Source organism: Oncorhynchus masou, chromosome 13, assembly GCF_036934945.1.
Source record: "Oncorhynchus masou masou isolate Uvic2021 chromosome 13, UVic_Omas_1.1, whole genome shotgun sequence".
Taxonomy (NCBI): domain Eukaryota; kingdom Metazoa; phylum Chordata; class Actinopteri; order Salmoniformes; family Salmonidae; genus Oncorhynchus; species Oncorhynchus masou.
Window position 1 is genome coordinate 13,095,667 of NC_088224.1, and position 21,673 is coordinate 13,117,339.

Here is a 21,673-nt window from a genome sequence, read left to right on the forward strand (position 1 = left end):
AGTTGGCCTATATGCTTACAGGAGGCAGCTGTTGAGGATGGATGGCTTATTGGTCTGTGTTGTCTAATCATTTGAAGTAACTTGAATTGTGATAATAGTCCTCTCTTTGTAGCTATGTTTCTCTTTTTACTGGTCACAACTGAGCGAACCAAATAAAACATTTTGGTTGTACTCAACCTCTGACACGAGCACCTCTATTTCAGTATCAGAAACATGTTTTTTTAAATTAGTTGTGCCATTGTATGTCATGGTACGGCATTGTATATTCCCCACGGGTTGAAGGGATGAATTGACCATATAAGGTTAATTAGGGGCGTTTCGAAATGCAAATCGCCAAGGTTCTGCATGAGCACTGAGGCTGAGAACAATTGGTATTCACCAATGGTTATCTCCTACCGGTGTGTGTAACTCTCATAGGAGTGTTTGATAAAGCACACTTTTTCTATGCATACAGACATTATAAATTCTGTTCGTATGTAGTATTTTAGAATAGTTTCTACGCAATATTGATAAATGAAACCCCAGGAATTCCAAATGTTGTGCGTGCCGGGTACACTAAATTAAAAGAGTTGCAGCCAAGGGGTGGGGAGCGTCTGAAGAGCCTAAAGGCAGAGGAGCGAACAGGTATAGAAAACACACACATGACTGCCAAAGCTGCAAAAGAGAAAAATGAGATCATCAGAAAATAACTAGGTAAGATACTCAAGGGAGACAGTGTTGTGAAGCCCTCCTCTCCTTCCTTTCTCAAATGACTCCTCAGAACGACTCCTCAGAACGACTCCGCAGAACGACTCCGCAGAACGACCCCTCAGAACAACTCCTCAGAACGACTCCGCAGAACGACTCCGCAGAACGACTCCTCAGAATGACTCCTCAGAACGACTCCGCAGAACCATCTTTGTTTTGGCGATGGCCTTAGTTTTGCGACGAGACCGCCGTTGACAGCTGAGAAAACAAGGGAGACTGAAGTACTAACACCAATTGACCATTGCCTTGCAGAGGTGAAGAGCACACCTCCTTGTACTAATTGCTGATTGCCTCGGAGAGGAGAAACCACCCTCCCCTCTAATACAGCCACTGATTACCAAGATAAGAACAGTTGCAAATTGCCCTGCCCCTTAATCCTGGTTGATGTGTCAACAATCATCTGCAAGTTAAATAGCAGTCAGCAGTTCACACACCAAGAAGGCTACTGGGAAGACAGGCAGCACTTAAAGTAGATGGCCCTGGCTAGCAAAAAGACAGATAAAGACTAGCTATAGAATGATGATGATGATTATGATGATGAGCATGGTGATGGTGGATATTTCTGATGAAGAAGACATTTTCATTGACGAACAAAAAAAAAGCTATGAAACACCTTACCATGGTGTACGTTACTGTTCACAAATATCACGAGCAAGCTAGAAAACAGTGTTGATGCTGAGAATAGTCTAACCCTGTTTGTGTCTACAACGGTTCATCATTGTGTGTGCATATGCATGCTTCCATCCATGTTTCTGTGTGTGTGTGTGTGTGTGTGTGTGTTTCTGACCGTTCTGGAGTCCTATGGTGTCTACACAGCGGGACCTGTAAACACAAGCAGTCCTTCCTCCGTTCCATGTCCCTAATGAGCCTTAAAACGCTACAACTTTCCCCCACCAACAGATCTGTGTTTACGTTGTTAGGACTGATAAATGGCAAAACTGTACGGCAAATTGCCGTGATTTGTCTGGGAGAAGAGAAACACATTTGCTGCATGGCTTGCCTCTAATTGTGAATAAAAAAGAAAGGCAGCAAATATCAAATGACATAAAAGTGAAGAGCAGCATGTAGTCAAAGACAACAGTGTTTTCCTTCTCTCCTGGGGTTCTGTTCCATCATAAACTATTAGATAGAAGACATCTATCTAGCGCACATTGTACTAAATCATCAATCCATTATAGACTTATCAGTAACCACTAGTACATTATGCAGTGTTCAGAGCTACACTGGTGGACCACTACTAGATAAAGGAGATGGTTACACAAAGAACACACGGAACACACAGAAGGGAAGGGGAGAGTTATTTCTCATTGCTATTTCGGTAGCTCCTCCTTATTAAGTCAAGACATGGAAAAGAGCTCCCGCGTCTTGTAACATGAATGAACTTTAGGAATATTTTCGCCAGGGGAAAAGGAGCGAGAGGGAGGAAGGGGGTAGAGAAGGGCTTGAGGGCTCTTGCCGGGAATGAACTTTATTCATATTTTTGTCAGGGATAAATATAATATGGAGTGAGAGGGAGGAGGAGGGCGAGGAAGGGCTCTTGCCCAGATGCGCTGGCATTAAGAATTCAAGCCTTATTGTAACATTTGGGGTCAAGTCATGCCCAGGCTTCAGAGAGAACAGTGAAATATCAGGCTTTCACACCCATAAATCATTTGTCTCACCCTCGGGAGGGAGGGAGGGAGGGAGAGATTAAGAAATGAGGGAGAGAGGGAGAGAGGGACAGGGGAGAAGGAGAGGAGACTGCTGGCTGCAGTCTAATGATAGTGAAGCAAAGAGAAGGAGATATTGTATCCCAGAGATAAGGCCATGAGTCTTATTACTCGTCAGACTGTGTTTCAGCACCGGGGACGACGTGTTAATCAATTAATGTGTGAAGCCACTGTGTCATTCCATGACACGTTTTCATATTTCACTCCCCAGGCTCTGTCACACACACAGACTCGCGCACACACACACACACACACACGGTCTCAAACACATCTACACACACACGCATGCAAGCAGAGGAAGGCTGAGAGAGCTGAAAAGAGCTGACAAGGGCTAATCTGATATGTCGCTCTTTGAAAGGGCATCAGTGATCAGTCTGAACCAAGGAACGTCTTGGTTTGATGTAGGCTGCTTAAACAAAACCTTTCATAGGGATTCAAGAGTTGACTCGTGTGTGTGTGTGTGTGTGTGTGTGTGTGTGTGTGTGTGTGTGTGTGTGTGTGTGTGTGTGTATCACAGCCTTTGTTTGATAGCAACATCAAAGTTGATATCAAACTGGCCTTTCAATTGAAGCACTCCTATTCCAAGCTAGCCTGACTCCTCACGCTGAACACTCCCTCTGCTCTATTCCTAGCTAGCCTGACTCCTCACGCTGAACACTCCCACTGCTCTATTCCTAGCTAGCCTGACTCCTCACGCTGAACACTCCCACTGCTCTATTCCTAGCTAGCCTGACTTCTCACGCTGAACACTCCCGCAGCTCTATTCCTAGCTAGCCTGACTCCTCACGCTTGAAGCCCAATAACTTTTTATAGGCCTCTGAGACTAGTGTGAATATATGATACTCTTTATGCCATTGTTAGTATAACTACATAGATCCTAACTATGGTGTGTGTGTGTGTGTTGTGTTTCTCTACTCCTGCGCCTATTGATAATGCAGGTGCACTCAGTTGTCTCTCTACTCTAACACAGGTGGGCAGCATGGTGGCGTTCCAGTGCCAGCTGGGTCACCTGCTCCAGGGCTCCACCACCCGGCTCTGCCAGGCTGACCTTACCTGGAGCGGCTCCCAGCCAGAGTGTATCCGTGAGTCACATCACACCCCCTACTGCAGTGGTTCTGATGATGTCACGGGTATCAGAGGGTATAGCTACAGCCGTTATTGTGACTGGGTCATAGAGGGACAGTATAGGGAGGGGGTGGTTCTCAAACCTCTCCTGGGGACCCTCAGACATCCATATCTCTATGGTCAACCCATTCTAAGATTATATCTCTATGGTCAACCCATTCTAAGATTATATCTCTATGGTCAACCCATTCTTAGATTATCTTTCTATAGTCAACCCAATCTAGGATTCTTTCTATGGCCAACCTGTTCTTGGATTCTATTTCTATGGTCAACCTATTCTAGGATTCTGTTTCTATAGTCAGTCCATCCCCGACTCTAGCTAGGGACCTCCATGATATCCGTCACTTCTGGCCATTCTCACTGACATCACGCTGACCGTGACATGTCACTCTGACCATATCACCGTGTTCATCTGTAAAATAAACACATCTTAGGAACCACTGACAATTTTTTACACATTAGCCACAAAGAGTAAGAAGAGGGAGAGAGGGAGACGTGATGTGGTCCTAACTACACTAGTTTGTCATGGTTCTGCCGTACTGACGCTCAGAATGTGTGGCTTGTACTGTACATCTTTGAGAATTATACAGTACATCTGTTATGTCAGGCACAGGAGTCTTGCAGGTGATTACATGCAGGTGTTTTTCAAAAAGTTTTGCTTGCATAATAGCAGTTGGCTGTTTCCTAGGTAACAAGGATCTTAGAAGGATCATGGCACAACTATCTCCGTTAGCGCCTGCTACCGAACCAAAGGGCTTCATTACTTTTTCAATGATAAAGTAGAGCACTCTGCCAAGCTTCAAGGTCATATTTAATAACTGCTACTTTGAAAATTAATTCACATTATTGGAAACAGCAAGGATCATTTTCTACTCACCGTCACAGCAGGTGAGCTGATATATCAGAGGGGAAGGATGATTCTCATGAAGAGATAATCTTTATGGAGGTAGATTCAGAGACCCAGCCTAGCGGGAGAGACCCTAACCTTCACATCGGCTCCCTCCCAAATGGCCCACATCCCTTGTATCGGGCACTACTTTTGATCAGGGACCATAGGAGAATGTAGTTCACAATATAGGGGATAGGGTGCCGTTTGGAGGCGACCATCCACACGAATCGTCAGTCAGCCTCCCTCAGGGTAGTCTTATCCACTCAGCTACCTCCATGGGGATAGGGTGAGGCAGGGTAAAGTGGGGTGAGATGAGGGGGGTATAGAGGGGATGGTGGTGGTGGTGGTCTCTTTTTGTCTCTCTCTCTCTCTCACTCTCTCACTCTCTCACTCTCTCACTCTCTCTCTCTCTCTGTGTCACCTATCCCAGGAGTGTTAATGTCCCCATCCAGACAGGGAGGAGAGAAAGGCGAACCCTGGTCTTATCTCCCCATACAGCCTGTCTCCATCCCTCCCCACTCACACATGCACGTCACTCCCACGTCACACCATGGCAAAGCACCCAACCCCACCACCCCTCCATCTAGCAGTATAACGATATAGCACGTAGTAGTAGTATGAGGAAATGGTGTTAAAATATGATTTATATACACTAATTAAGTATAGGCTTACTGCAATATTAATGTATTGTATGAGAAAATTATTGGAATGCAGATATAATTTCCAGTCAAATGGAAAAGAAATGCCAGGGTGGCAGTGGATGCACGCTCTCTGTCTGCCCAGCCATGGGAAGATAGAGCCCAGCTAGCACATTTGGTTCCTTAGAAGTTGTGAGAACGTATGTTTTTGGTTTCCGATTAGGTTCTAGAAATGAAGCCATAAGTTTCCTGACTGGTAAAATTTTGTTTTTTTTGTGTCTTGAGAACGAATGTGAAAACGTACATTTTTAGGTTGCAGGGAGTTTCTGAGAATGTTGTATTGTTACTTTGGCACGGTGTCAGTGAGATTCAAACCTATGATCTTCTGTTCTCTGTCCATGGAATTAGTCCTCTGTGCCACCAGGATGGAACTAGCATGCCATGTTTTTACATGTTAGTCTATTCAAACCTACCCCATTTCAAACAATGGGGAAACAAGCACTCATTAAGATCAGGTGTTGCAATTAGTGGACTTGGCCAACACACCTGAACACACTTAACAAGATAGAAGATAGAGTTTTGTTGATGTTGAGAATTGAACGATGTGAGAACATAACAATGTGAGAACATGAATTAAGTAGAACCACAAAGAAACCTGTAGGAAACGTTAGGCTGAAGTTCTGAAATTCCCACAGAAGAACGTTGTATCTTAACGTTCTCTGAACTATTTGAAAACATTCCCAATGTCAAACCAGTTCGAGAATGTTCATAGAACATCACTAAAATTGAAATTAAATGTAACCATGTTTGAACTTTTAGGAAAAATTCTGTTAAATTAATGAAAGAAAATAAAGTTTTTTGTGAAGTTCCTAAAATGTGCTGAGAATGTTCCAAAACCAAGTAACTATTCTGTACCATTCCCAGAAAGTTGTGGGAAGGTTGTATGCTAAATAACCATAGGACAACTACGATCTCAACAAGCTCTAGGAAACATAAGGTTCTCAGAACATTATGTGCTAGCTGGGTGAACTCCCTTAAACCAGTTTGTTACATGGCTGACTTAGAGAGCATTGACAGATGGCTACCAATGTCAGATTGCTGTTCAATCAAAACATCTTTACTCATAACTACATTTCACTCTTTCTGTAATTAGCCTATATTCTGCCAATTGTGTGAAGAAATGTCAACGCACAGTGTCACACAAATGTCATTGATATAGTACAATATGTGTAGGATTACTCACAGTGTGTAATATAATATTCAGTAACTATACATAGCCCTTTTCATATTGGAATAGACAAAAAAAAGAATACTTAAGTCTTACCATAACCTCCAACAGCTAGCACACTGCCCCAAAATATCCCCCCCCGCCTCCTGTACTGTTCAAGAGATCCATCAACATACACACACACACACACACACAAAAATACCTCAAAATAAAAGAGAATTGGTGGGTTAGTTGGAGCATTGCTCCCTCCACATACCTAATCACAGCCCCTTTTGATCAAAGATGGATAATAGTGGTTCACTGGCTTAGCTGAGTGACAGAGAATCTCCTGCTGTTTGATCTTCTATGGGTTGGTGGGTCGGGGCAGTGACAGGTAAACACACACACACACTGTACACACACACACACTTCTCTTTCACTCTGTGCACGCTGCCACAACACATCAGTGCATATCTGACCCTTTCTGGGTTGCTCAACTCAACTCCGGGCCATCTCTGTAGACTGTGTAGAATGCAACCAACCGTCCCTGAGAAAGTAACCAGTTGTATTCACACACACAGTGCAGCAGTAGGAGGTGTCTTTGTGTTTGTTGTGTTCTGTTTGTCTGAGGTTCTGGGTCGCCAGTGAATCAGTTCAGACTTGGTGTAAGCACATCTAGTCACTTGCAGGTGTAGGATACAAAACGTGTCATGAAGGAAAGACATATACCAGCCAGTAACTGTGCAAAATCATGTAAAAGAAAATTCAATAGAGCTTTGATGGTGCCTGCAGCTATGGGCAGATGGTGTGAAGAATAGCAGTCAGCTATGGGCAGATGGTGAGAATAATAGCAGTCAGCTATGGGCAGATGGTGTGAAGAATGGAAGTCAGCTATGGGCAGATGGTGAGAATAATAGCAGTCAGCTATAGGCAGATGGTGAGAATAATAGCAGTCAGATATGGGCAGATGGTGAGAAGAATAGCAGTCAGATATGGGCAGATGGTGAGAAGAATAGCAGTCAGATATGGGCAGATGGTGAGAAGAATAGCAGTCAGATATGCGCAGATGGTGAGAAGAATAGCAGTCAGATATGGGCAGATGGTGAGAAGAATAGCAGTCAGATATGGGCAGATGGTGAGAAGAATAGCAGTCAGATATGGGCAGATGGTGAGAAGAATAGCAGTCAGCTATGGGTAGGTGAGAAGAACAGCAGACATATGGGGAGGTGAGAAGAATAGCAGACAGATATGGGGAGGAGAGAAGAATTGCAGACAGATATGGGCAGGTGAGAAGAATAGCAGACAGACATGGGCAGGTGAGAAGAACAGCAGACAGATGGGGAGGTGAGAAGAATAGCAGACAGATATGGGCAGGTGAGAAGAATAGCAGACAGACATGGGCAGGTGAGAAGAACAGCAGACAGATGGGGAGGTGAGAAGAATCGCAGACAAATGGGGAGGTGAGAAGAATAGCAGACAGATATGGGCAGGTGAGAAGAATAGCAGACAGACATGGGCAGATGGTGAGAAGAATAGCAGTCAGATATGGGCAGATGGTGAGAAGAATAGCAGTCAGCTATGGGTAGGTGAGAAGAACAGCAGACATATGGGGAGGTGAGAAGAATAGCAGACAGATATGGGGAGGAGAGAAGAATTGCAGACAGATATGGGCAGGTGAGAAGAATAGCAGACAGACATGGGCAGGTGAGAAGAACAGCAGACAGATGGGGAGGTGAGAAGAATAGCAGACAGATATGGGCAGGTGAGAAGAATAGCAGACAGACATGGGCAGGTGAGAAGAACAGCAGACAGATGGGGAGGTGAGAAGAATCGCAGACAAATGGGGAGGTGAGAAGAATAGCAGACAGATATGGGCAGGTGAGAAGAATAGCAGACAGACATGGGCAGCTGAGAAGAACAGCAGACAGATGGGGAGGTGAGAAGAATAGCAGACAGATATGGGCAGGTGAGAAGAATAGCAGACAGACATGGACAGGTGCAGGTGAGAAGAACCATATTAGTATGTGGAAAAAGCTCATCTCTCTTTCTCCTTTCCTCGGTCTCCCCCCCCCCCCCAGCCCACTCGTGTAAGCAGCCAGAGAGCCCGGCCCATGTGGAGGTGATAGGGATGGACCTGCCAGGGTTTGGTTACACCCTCCTCTACTCCTGCCAGGCTGGGTTCTTCCTGTCTGGGGGCTCGGAACACCGCGTCTGCAAGTCTGACGGTACCTGGACCGGGAAGATGCCCATTTGTCGAGGTACAGGACAGGAACATGACATGTCCCGTGTGTCTGTGTGGCTCCAGGGTGAAGTTCCCCCTAACCTTCCACCAATCCTAACCATAGCCATTTGTGTGTGTGTGTGTGTGTGTGTGTGTGTGTGTGTGTGTGTGTGTGTGTGTGTGTGATGACATATGCTGATACTGTACAGAAGCTCTCTTGTGCCACAGGCCGTGATTGCAGCCGCAATGGTATGGAGCATATTCACACACATATTCACACACACTCCTGGCCACTGCTGCATCGCACAGCTGTGCACTGCAGGCCACAGAGTAATTACACACACTTAAACAGATGTGTAATGTTGTGGGAGAATTTCCCACTGTGCCAGGCTGCTCTGCTACCACTGCAGCAGGCAGCATCTTGTGCTATTCTAGTGTCTATCATGCCAGTGCAGTGGAACAGACAGGACACGGCTCCTGGTCCACCAATGGCACTTACCTTCACTGTCATGTAGAGGGCCACTGCCACGGAACACACGCCCTCTCCTGCATAACCCCATGCTTATTTCTGGGTTTCTCACTTCATCTTGTTTCTTCTTACCAGATACCTTTTATACTTTTATTACCAAAAACATAATGAGAGGAAAGCTTGCAGGTAAGCATGTCATTGTACCATGAAGACTTCACTGTATCCTGTGAACATCCGTAGTACAAATCAACTTTGATCTTAGATTTTCTATCATTTGTACAACATTTAAGTCATTTGGCAGACGCTCTTATCCAGAGCGACTTACAAATTGGTGAATTCACCTTATGACATCCAGTGGAACAGCCACTTTACAATAGTGCATCTAAATCATTTAAGGGGGGGGGGTGAGAAGGATTACTTTATCCTATCCTAGGTATTCCTTAAAGAGGTGGGGTTTCAGGTGTCTCCGGAAGGTGGTGATTGACTCCGCTGTCCTGGCGTCGTGAGGGAGTTTGTTCCACCATTGGGGGGCCAGAGCCCCCCAAGATGTCATGCTTGACTTTTACATTTCAGGACACACCATATGCATTTATTACCCAGATTAACCAGATCCAGACATTTAGAAAATCCACATGCAGAACTCTGAATGGAACTGACAATAGAACTCATGCTTCGACCCCAAGGAGTTAAATTGCATTATCTCTTGTTGTGTGTTGCTGATGTACCTCAATACATGATTAGAAGCCTCCACATGGGGAAGTTGATGTGACATAATGGGACTAATGCTGTTTCCTATAGCTGGGTCCAAACTCTCGGAGAAGCCCATCAAGCCAGTGGCAGGGACACCCAGTCCCAAGCTGAACGGTGAGTGCCTGACTGAAGTGTCATCACCACACACACACACACACACACACACACACACACACACACACACACACACACCATAAAAACAGTGCACACACACACACACCATTAAAACTGTGCACACACACACACCGTTACAGCAACCTCAAAAAGAGCAGTGTTCTGATTACAAAAATGCTACTCTGATGCCGGTACTGTAAAGTGCATCTAGCAATCACAACAGAATGAATATGAACAGCATCATCTGGCCTCGCAGGGGGCGAGGGCTTCACTAATAGCACCTCCGAAGGACTGGTGTCCTTAATTCAATCTTGAGTGCCCCTCTTGAGGGACTAGAAGTTAATGAAGAGTGGAAAGAGTAAGTCTGACGGTAAAACGTCCCAGCAGCACAGCCCTGACAGGCCTCTCTCTCGTTCTCTCTCTCTCTCTCTCTCTCTTTGTCTTTTACTCGTTCTCTCTCTCGCGGAGTAATCTGTGGTGCACTGATATAGCAACCCAACCATCCCAAAGTTTCCACTGCCTTCAAAACAAGTTTAACATTTATCAACTTGGAGAGGGACTACGTTTTTTAAAAGCTTGGAGGTAATTTACTAAGTTTGACATACTCTGAGTATGTTGTTATTAAATTTTTGCATCTGAGCTCCAAGAGTGTGCGGCTCTCTTATTTTTATTTATCTGAGTATCACGTTTTAGGGGAAACCCAGATGCAGACAGTGTCGAAGTAACAACAGTTTATTACTAGAACAGGGGGCAGGCAGAACGACAGGTGGGCGGAGGTCAGGAATCCAGATCAGATTCAAAAGGTACAGAACGGCAGGCAGGCTCAGGGTCAGGGAAGGCAGAGGTCAGGCAGGTAGGCTCAGGGTCAGGGCAGGCAAAGGTCAGGAATCCAGATCAGATTCAAAAGGTACAGAACGGCAGGCAGGCTCAGGGTCAGGGAAGGAGGAGGTCAGGCAGGTAGGCTCAGGGTCAGGGAAGGCAGAGGTCAGGCAGGTAGGCTCAGGGTCAGGGCAGGTAGGCTCAGGGCAGGTAGGCTCAGGGTCAGGGCAGGTAGGCTCAGAGCAGGTAGGCTCAGGGTCAGAGCAGGTAGGCTCAGGGTCAGAGCAGGCAGAGGTCAATAATCCAGATCAGATTCAAAAGGTACAGAACAGCAGGCAGGCTCAGGGCAGGTAGGCTCAGGGTCAGGGCAGGTAGGCTCAGAGCAGGTAGGCTCAGGGCAGGTAGGCTCAGGGTCAGGGCAGGCAGAGGTCAATAATCCAGGGCGGTGTGACAAGGTACAGGACGGCAGGCAGGCTCAGGGTCAGGCAGAATGGTCAAAACCGGGAAAACTAGATAACAGGAACTAGAAACAGACAGGAGCAAGGGGGAAACGCTGGTAGGCTTGACGGATAAAACAGAGAACAGACAAACAGAGAACAGACAAACAGAGAACACAGGTATAAATAGGTATAAAAATGGGAATAATGGTGGAAGACGGGCAACACCTGGAGGGGGGTGGAAACAAGCACAAGGTGAAACAGATCAGGGTGTGACAGGGCCCTGTGTCTGTGAACACTAGTAGTGTTTGATCAATCATGATGAATCCTATACACTTACAAACAGTGGAATATAAGGTGACAGTATGACTTAACCAAGGTCCTATTTTTCTGTTTTCCTCTTATTTCTTAAAATATTTGTTCAGTTTTATTGAAGGAATAGAAATGAAAAGGGAAGACAGTGCGAAGACCGGTGGGGCCAGGATTCAATCCCACGCAGGCAACGGGATGGCGTGTGGACTTAACCGCTTGAACAACCTCAGGCACAACCAAGGCCCTCTAATAATCAATATTGTCTATGCTCTGTTTCAGTTCCTGATGATGTCTTTGCTCCTAACTATATATGGAAGGGTTCATACAACTACAAGGGAAGAAAACAACCAATGACTCTGAGTATCACAAGCTTTAACACCACCACGGGAAGGGTTAACGTCTCCTTGACCAATAGCAACATGGAACTGCTGCTTTCGGGTACGACATCTGCATTTTACGCTGTATTACACAGAGAGGACACGCTAGGGAAGGTCCCTAGCCACTCCTTGAACACACACACACACAGATTAATACACACACACAGATTCACACACACACACAGATTCACACACACAGATTAATACACACACACAGAGTCACACACACAGATTAATACACACACACAGATTCACACACACAGATTAATACACACACACAGATTCACACACACATAGCATGTAATCGTGTAGTCACTGGAGTAAAATGGAGCCCCGGCGTTTCAGATGCAGAGTTCCTATCCCAGAATATGCATATGACTAGAAATGAGTGTTACTAAACACAGCTGACATCGTTTGATTGGTAGGGCCTTAATGTCAGACGGTATCCATTTAGGACTGTATCTACTTGGTGGGAAATTAAATTATGTTGTTTATTTGCCTGTGTGGAGGACATTTGCTCATATTTGAAATGGGCATTTATGGTCTGTCTGATCTGAGAACATGTTTTGAGTTGAGGTGTTTTGATTTTGCAGTGTGCTGTAATTGATTTGAAAGCTATGACTCATTTATTTCATATTCATTTTTGGGGGGTGTTTTCGCATAGCCCCTTAATATAATATTTATTCTGTCCCTTAATGTACCTTCATTAATGGAGCCTAATGGATGTGTAAAACTACCCCCCCCCCACATTTCTCTTATATGAAATATTCATCTGATCTGACAAATCTTTCATGGATTTACCATAACTATCTGGAGAGAAAAGTCCCCTTTTCCTCTTTCCCCCTCACTCCTTCCCCCTCTGACTCCTTTCCCCATCACTCCTTCCCACCTCACTCCTTCCTCCCTCACTCCTTCCCCCCTCACTCCTTCCTCCCTGACTCCTTCCCCCCTCACTCCTTCCCCCTTCACTCCTTCCCCCTCACTCCTTCCCCCTCTTCTTCTACCCTCACTCCTTCCCCCTCTCTTCTTCCCCCTTCACTCCTTCCCCCTCACTCCTTCCCCCTCTTCTTCTCCCCTCACTCCTTCCCCCTTCACTCCTTCCCCCTCTCTTCTTCCCCCTCTCTTCTTCTACCCTCACTCCTTCCCCCTCTCTTCTTCTACCCTCACTCCTTCCCCCTCTCTTCTTCTACCCTCACTCCTTCCCCATCACTCCTTCTACCCTCACTCCTTCCCCCTTCACTCCTTCCCCCTCTCTTCTTCCCCCTCTCTTCTTCTAGCCTCACTCCTTCCCCCTCACTCCTTCCCCCTCTCTTCTTCTACCCTCACTCCTTCCCCCTCTCTTTTTCCCCCTCTCTTCTTCTACCCTCAATCCTTCACTCCTTCCCCCTTCACTCCTTCCCCCTCTCTTCTTCTACCCTCACTCCTTCCCCCTCTCTTCTTCTACCCTCACTCCTTCCCCATCACTCCTTTCCCCTTCACTCCTTCCCCCTCTTCTTCTCCCCTCACTCCTTCCCCCTCTCTTCTTCTACCCTCACTCCTTCCCCCTCTCTTCTTCTACCCTCACTCCTTCCCCCTTCACTCCTTCCCCCTCTCTTCTTCTACCCTCACTCCTTCCCCATCACTCCTTCTCCCCTCACTCCTTCCCCCTCTCTTCTTCTACCCTCACTCCTTCCCCCTCTCTTCTTCTACCCTCACTCCTTCCCCCTTCACTCCTTCCCCCTCTCTTCTTCTACCCTCACTCCTTTCCCATCACTCCTTCCCCCTCACTCCTTCCCCCTCACTCCTTCCCCCTCACTCCTTCCCCCTCACTCCTTTCCCCTCACTCCTTCCCCCTTACTCCTTTCCCCCTCACTCCTTCCCCCTTCACTCCTTCCCCCTCACTCCTTTCCCCCTCACTCTTTCCTCTTCACTCCTTTCCCCTCACTCCTTCCCCCTTCACTCCTTCCCCCTCACTCCTTTCCCCCTCACTCTTTCCTCTTCACTCCTTTCCCCCTCACTCCTTCCCCCTCACTCCTTTCCCCCTCACTCTTTCCTCTTCACTCCTTTCCCCCTCACTCCTTCCCCCTTCACTCCTTCCCCCCTATCTTCTTCTACCCTCACTCCTTCCCCCTCTTCTTCTCCCCTCACTCCTTCCCCCTCTCTTCTTCTACCCTCACTCCTTCCCCCTTCACTCCTTCCCCCTCTCTTCTTCTAACCTCACTCCTTCCCCATCACTCCTTCCCCCTCCCTTCTTCTACCCTCACTCCTTCCCCATCACTCCTTCCCCCTTCACTCCTTCCCCCTTCACTCCTTCCCCCTCACTCCTTCCCCCCTCACTCTTTCCCCCTCTCTTCTTCTACCCTCACTCCTTCCCCCTCACTCCTTCCCCCTCTCTTCTTCTACCCTCACTCCTTCCCCCTCACTCTTTCCCCCCTCACTCCTTCCCCCTCTTCTTCTACCCTCACTCCTTCCCCATCACTCCTTCCCCATCACTCCTTCCCCATCACTCCTTCTCCCCTCACTCCTTCTCCCCTCACTCTTTCCCCCTCACTCTTTCCCATCTCACTCCTTCCCCCTTCACTCATACTCCCTCGTTTCACCACAGCTGCCTTTAACCTAGCTGACATGTGATTTACATCACGAAATAAATCTTCTTAATTTAAATTGGACTTTGAATTGCCCAGCAGCCGTTGCAAATTATGACACAGAAAGTTGAATGCAGCGCTACTCACTCACTGAGAAGAAATGTGTCTTGGAGATTTAGAAATCACAAAGTAATCATACCGCTGAGGCACGGGAGGAGGCCATTTTGTGTTTTTAATAACAGGGGGCCATTAGCTTATTTCACATTTAGAGAGGCCAGGCAGTGGGTTGAGCACGTTAATTGAATGTGTGTTATTACTACCACTGTGTACATCAGTCTGTTTGGAGCGACAGAGCAGGGACGGGGCCTCTGATAGGCCTTAATATGGTGCTCTCTTTCTATGCCTTCGGTTGTGGGAGGCTGTTAGCAATAGAAAGTACGGTTGATGAGTGAGTGTTCTACTACAGTAAATTGCTCCATGGTTGAAGAAGATAACGCTCAGTGTTTATATCACCTCTTTTCATTTTCCACACAGACACATACAGACCAAGAGTGAGATAAGAGAGGGAGACCATCATCATTGGGTCATTATCTGTGATTGTGTCCCCTGAGTACCACAAGTTACAGTATATCAGTGTTGTGCCTTGGCCTCACATCACCCCTCTTGTCCTCCTGTGCTGTGTTGTGCTGCAGGTGTCTATAAGAGCCAGGAAGCACGGTTGATGCTGCTCATGTACCATGTGAAAACGTCCACTCACACCACGCTGGGCAAGGTCAAGGAGGAGACGTGGTCCATGGACGGTTTTGTAAGTTTACCGTTTCCTACTTACAGGAGGGGTTTGTGGAAATGATACATTTACATGTTTGTCGTTTAGTAGCGCTTTCATCCAGAAGGATTCATAGATATCTTGCTACTCATTGGACGTGGCGTGCTAATGTTGAAATGGCATCTGGAAACCCAATTTAAATCAATGAGGGCGCTCTGCTGAAAAATGGCAGTCCCACTTCTTGCTCAATCCAGCCGTGCACCGGGTCACCCAAACGGGTTACCAGGTGTTATTTCATGTTTAATACAAAATGGACTCAAATGCTCTCCTTGTTTTGTATTTAGTAAAAATGCAATTCTGAAAATATGGATTTTTCCTTTAGAATTCTACCCCATGGTGAAAAGTACCAAAAGGACTTGACTGAGTTGACTGACTACCTGACTGACTGACTGACTGACTGACTAGCTGACTGATTGACAGACTCACTGACTACCTGACTGAATGACTGACAGACAGACTGACTGATTGACAGACTGACTGACTGATTGACAGACTCACTGACTACCTGACTGAATGACTGACAGACAGACTGACTGATTGACAGACTGACTGACTGACAGACAGACTGACTGACAGACAGACTGACTGATTGACAGACTGACTGACTGATTGACAGACTCACTGACTACCTGACTGACTGATTGACTGACTACCTGACTGATTGACAGACAGACAGACTGACTGACTGATTGACAGACTGACTGACTGATTGACAGACTGACTGACTGATTGACAGACTGACTGACTGACTACCTGACTGACTGACAGACTGACTAACTGATTGACAGACTGACTGACCGACCGACTACCTGACTGACTGACTACCTGACTGACTACCTGACTGACTACCTGTCTGACTGACTGATTGACAGACTCACTGACTGACTGATCATATCTGTCTCCTTGTATTCTCCTAGGTGTCTGCAGAACCTGACGGTGCCACCTATGTCTTTCAAGGCTTCATACAGGGTAAAGACTACGGTCAGTTTGGACTGCAGAGGCTAGGTAAACATCACCACATATCCACTGTGTTTTTATATCAACTTTATATCAACTTTATATCAAAAAGTGTATGTCAGAAATATTTGATATAAACTAAAAGGTTACTGTGAGAATATTAATGTTGTTCCTCTCCCACACAGGTCTGAACATGTCAGAGAGTAATAACTCCTCCAATCCACCTCATGGTACAAACAGTAGCTCTGTGGCCATAGCAATCCTTGTGCCTTTTTTCGCCCTGATATTTGCAGGCTTCGGGTTTTATCTTTACAAGCAGAGGTAAGTGTACCTACCTACCTACCTACCAGCTATTATTACCTACCTACCTACCAGCTATTATTACTGACCGACCTACCACCAGCTATTATTACTGACCTACCACCAGCTATTATTACTGACCTACCACCAGCTAGTATTACCGATCTACCACCAGCTATTATTACCGACCTACCACCATCTATTATTACCGACCTACCACCAGCTATTATTACCGACCTACCACCAGCTATTATTACCGACCTACCACCATCTATTATTACCGACCTACCACCAGCTATTATTACCGACCTACCACCAGCTATTATTACCGATCTACCACCAGCTATTATTACTGACCTACCACCATCTATTATTACTGACCTACCACCAGCTATTATTACCGACCTACCACCAGCTATTATTACCGACCTACCACCATCTATTATTACCGACCTACCACCAGCTATTATTACTGACCTACCACCATCTATTATTACCGACCTACCACCAGCTAGTATTACCGACCTACCACCAGCTATTATTACCGACCTACCACCAGCTAGTATTACCGATCTACCACCAGCTATTATTACTGACCTACCACCAGCTATTATTACCTACCTACCACCAGCTAGTATTACCGATCTACCACCAGCTATTATTACCTACCTACCCACCAGCTATTATTACCAACCTACCACCAGCTAGTATTACCGACCTACCACCAGCTAGTATTACCGACTGACCTACCACCAGCTATTATTACCGATCTACTACCAGCTATTATTACTGACCTACCACCATCTATTATTACCGACCTACCACCAGCTAGTATTACCGATCTACCACCAGCTATTATTACCTACCTACCCACCAGCTATTATTACCAACCTACCACCAGCTAGTATTACCGACCTACCACCAGCTAGTATTACCGACTGACCTACCTACCAGCTAGTATTACCGATCTACCACCATCTATTATTACCGACCTACCACCAGCTAGTATTACCGATCTACCACCAGCTATTATTACCTACCTACCCACCAGCTATTATTACCAACCTACCACCAGCTAGTATTACCGACCTACCACCAACTAGTATTACCGACTGACCTACCACCAGCTAGTATTACCGACTGACCTACCACCAGCTAGTATTACCGACTGACCTACCACCAGCTAGTATTACTGACTGACCTACCACCAGCTAGTATTACCGACTGATCTACCACCAGCTAGTATTACCGACTGACCTACCACCAGCTAGTATTACCGAACGACCTACCACCAGCTAGTATTACCGACCTACCACCAGCTAATATTACCGACCTACCACCAGCTAGTATTACCGACTGACCCTACCACCAGCTAGTATTACCGACTGACCTACCACCAGCTAGTATTACCGAACGACCTACCACCAGCTAGTATTACCGAACGACCTACCACCAGCTAGTATTACCGAACGACCTACCACCAGCTAGTATTACCGACCGATCTACCACCAGCTAGTATTACCGACCGATCTACCACCAGCTAGTATTACCGACCGATCTACCACCAGCTAGTATTACCGACCGATCTACCACCAGCTAGTATTACCGACCGATCTACCACCAGCTAGTATTACCGACCGATCTACCACCAGCTAGTATTACCGACCGATCTACCACCAGCTAGTATTACCGACCGATCTACCACCAGCTAGTATTACCGACCGATCTACCACCAGCTAGTATTACCGACCGATCTACCACCAGCTAGTATTACCGACCGATCTACCACCAGCTAGTATTACCGACCGATCTACCACCAGCTAGTATTACCGACCGATCTACCACCAGCTAGTATTACCGACCGATCTACCACCAGCTAGTATTACCGACCGATCTACCACCAGCTAGTATTACCGACCTACCACCAGCTAGTATTACCGACCTACCACCAGCTAGTATTACCGACCTACCACCAGCTAGTATTACCGACCTACCACCAGCTAGTATTACCGACCTACCACCAGCTAGTATTACCTACCTACCACCAGCTAGTATTACCGACCTACCACCAGCTAGTATTACCGACCTACCACCAGCTAGTATTACCGACCTACCACCAGCTAGTATTACCGACCTACCACCAGCTAGTATTACCGACCTACCACCAGCTAGTATTACCGACCTACCACCAGCTAGTATTACCGACCTACCACCAGCTAGTATTACCGACCTACCACCAGCTAGTATTACCTACCTACCACCAGCTAGTATTACCTACCTACCACCAGCTAGTATTACCTACCTACCACCAGCTAGTATTACCGACCTACCACCAGCTAGTATTACCTACCTACCTACCACCAGCTAGTATTACCTACCTACCACCAGCTAGTATTACCTACCTACCACCAGCTAGTATTACCAACCTACCACCAGCTAGTATTACCTACCTACCACCAGCTAGTATTACCTACCTACCACCAGCTAGTATTACCAACCTACCACCAGCTAGTATTACCTACCTACCACCAGCTAGTATTACCTACCTACCACCAGCTAGTATTACCTACCTACCACCAGCTAGTATTACCTACCTACCACCAGCTAGTATTACCAACCTACCACCAGCTAGTATTACCGACCTACCACCAGCTAGTATTACCTACCTACCACCAGCTAGTATTACCTACCTACCACCAGCTAGTATTACCTACCTACCACCAGCTAGTATTACCTACCTACCACCAGCTAGTATTACCTACCTACCACCAGCTAGTATTACCAACCTACCACCAGCTAGTATTACCTACCTACCACCAGCTAGTATTACCTACCTACCACCAGCTAGTATTACCAACCTACCACCAGCTAGTATTACCTACCTACCACCAGCTAGTATTACCTACCTACCACCAGCTAGTATTACCTACCTACCACCAGCTAGTATTACCTACCTACCACCAGCTAGTATTACCTACCTACCACCAGCTAGTATTACCTACCTACCACCAGCTAGTATTACCTACCTACCACCAGCTAGTATTACCTACCTACCACCAGCTAGTATTACCTACCTACCACCAGCTAGTATTACCTACCTACCACCAGCTAGTATTACCGACCTACCACCAGCTAGTATTACCTACCTACCACCAGCTAGTATTACCTACACAGTATACTGTGCTACTGTGTCAGGAGCTACAGCATTTGTGTTACATACTGATTGTTGTTATTCACATATAGGACCATGAACCATTCCTGTGTTCCTCCACAGGACTGCCCCTTAAACACAATACATATTCTTAGAAAAGCTACATATTGACTTCATACTGACTTCTTCTCTTCCACTGAGTCTGAACAATGTGTTGTTCCTTCTCTAGGACTACTCCTAAAGCCCAGTACACAGGCTGCTCCGTCCACGAGAACAACAACGGCCAGGCGGCCTTCGAGAACCCCATGTACAACACCAGCGCCAAGTCGGTGGAAGGCAAAGCTGTCCGGTTTGATCCTAATCTGAACACAGTCTGCACAATGGTATAATGAAGTCCGCTTGGCGACTGCATCGTTTTTTTTCTTATTTTTGTATCGGGGTAAAAAAAAAAGAACAGGAAAATGCTTTTGCGAAACGAGCGGATTTCATTGAGATTTAGACTGGCGATAGAGATGGAAGACAGTCCAGTCTAGGTGTGTTGGCCATGGTGGAGACAGAGGTAGAAGAAACAAATCCTCTGGTACTTAAAGCACACTCTTCAGGAACATTGACTGGGCATGTGAAGGACACTTATTGGAGACTGAACTGAGAACTGAGAAACATAAAAACCCAAATCTTCACAGTGGTCGACGAGTGACTTGGAGTTCTGACGTCACCTTGTTATATTGCACTCTGAGAGTGTTTCTTCTTCACAGTCGACTGGGTCTTTTTTATCAATTGAAAAGGATCTGTAAATCTTCTTGCATATATGAGAAGCATTCACCACCTATATTTTTGTGCTATATATTATCACGTGGGGGAGGGGCCAATGGCAGTGAGATTATATGAAGCGTTTATAGAAAAGAGAAGAAGAAAATAAAATATTTCAAAAAGAATTCTGTTCACAACAACAACAACAAAAAAACACAGAAGTATTTTGGGGTTAATTTTGAAAGTGTTAAATCGTTTTTTAAAACAACGGTTTTTGACCGTAACTCCCTCTCCTCTAGCTTCAGTCCCACGTTCTGTGTTTTTTCCCAACTGAGCCAATCAGAAGTGTTTGAAGTACTGATGTTAACTGTGAGGTGTGAATAGAAGGGGTTTTCTGGATTATTTAACTCTTATTTGCCGTTTTGGATCATGACCCAAAGATCGAACTTTCTAGACAACATTTTCATTTTGACTTTTCATTATATTGCACTTTTATTTGTTAAGATTTTCTTTTGTTTCAATAGTTGTTGCTGTATTCGTTGATGTATCCAAGTGGGTCATTTTTACACAGTGCCTACCAAACACCATGTGAATCAGGTCTGCTGCTCTTTCCTCTTCTCCTCATCCCCCCCTGTTCCTGTCTTTCACTTTTCTAATCTACGGCCTCATTCCCTCTCTCCTTCACCTCACATGACTTTATGTGTTGCTGAACACTTAACACTGACACAGTCTGGTGACACACCACGGCTCCATTCCACTCATTAGGTGCCGTGTTTTTTTTATAGCCTTCAATCTATTTTGCCACTTAGTTTCTCCTATAAAATTGACTGCAATAAAGAACCCATACAATTCTAGGATTGGACTGTAAAATTGAACTACTATTTGCAGTACAGTACAACTGGGTACTCCTATATTAAATGCATTGAAAATATATAACAAAAAAATTGAAAAAATGTGATTTAAAAAAGTGTTTTATAAAGAAATATATTTTTATGAACAAATTATTTGTAAAATGTATGAATCTATTATGTACATTTTCAATGCAATGTAAGATTAAAAAAGGCAAATTGCTTTTGTAAAGTGTTGTCTCTTTCTTAACTGCTATTTGTTTAGTTTAGATTTGTTATATATAGATATATAAGTGATAATGCCCTCGAAGCCGTTGTTTGGAGGATATATTGTCATGGGTGTTGTTAACCGTGACAATATATCCTCTAAACACCAGCTGCACTTTTTATACAACGATTTACCAACATACTGAAATAATGACAGTGGATTGCGCAGTCAGATGGAACGAAGTAAATAGGCATT

General features: G+C 45.6%; 1 protein-coding gene across 3 annotated transcripts in view; it reads left to right on the forward strand.

The window, feature by feature from the left end:
* Positions 1 to 21,434, forward strand: part of LOC135551748 (CUB and sushi domain-containing protein 3-like) — an 826,047-nt gene extending 804,613 nt beyond the window's left edge. For all 3 annotated transcript variants that reach the window (XM_064982949.1, XM_064982950.1, XM_064982951.1), the window contains 8 exons: positions 3,427 to 3,538; positions 8,394 to 8,573; positions 9,804 to 9,869; positions 11,717 to 11,875; positions 15,071 to 15,183; positions 16,122 to 16,209; positions 16,347 to 16,482; positions 19,842 to 21,434. In XM_064982949.1, the coding sequence (XP_064839021.1) occupies positions 3,427 to 3,538; positions 8,394 to 8,573; positions 9,804 to 9,869; positions 11,717 to 11,875; positions 15,071 to 15,183; positions 16,122 to 16,209; positions 16,347 to 16,482; positions 19,842 to 20,001 (1,014 nt within the window). In that variant the 3' untranslated portion in view covers positions 20,002 to 21,434. The remainder of the gene's footprint in view (positions 1 to 3,426; positions 3,539 to 8,393; positions 8,574 to 9,803; positions 9,870 to 11,716; positions 11,876 to 15,070; positions 15,184 to 16,121; positions 16,210 to 16,346; positions 16,483 to 19,841) is intronic.
* Positions 21,435 to 21,673: the final 239 nt, after the last annotated feature.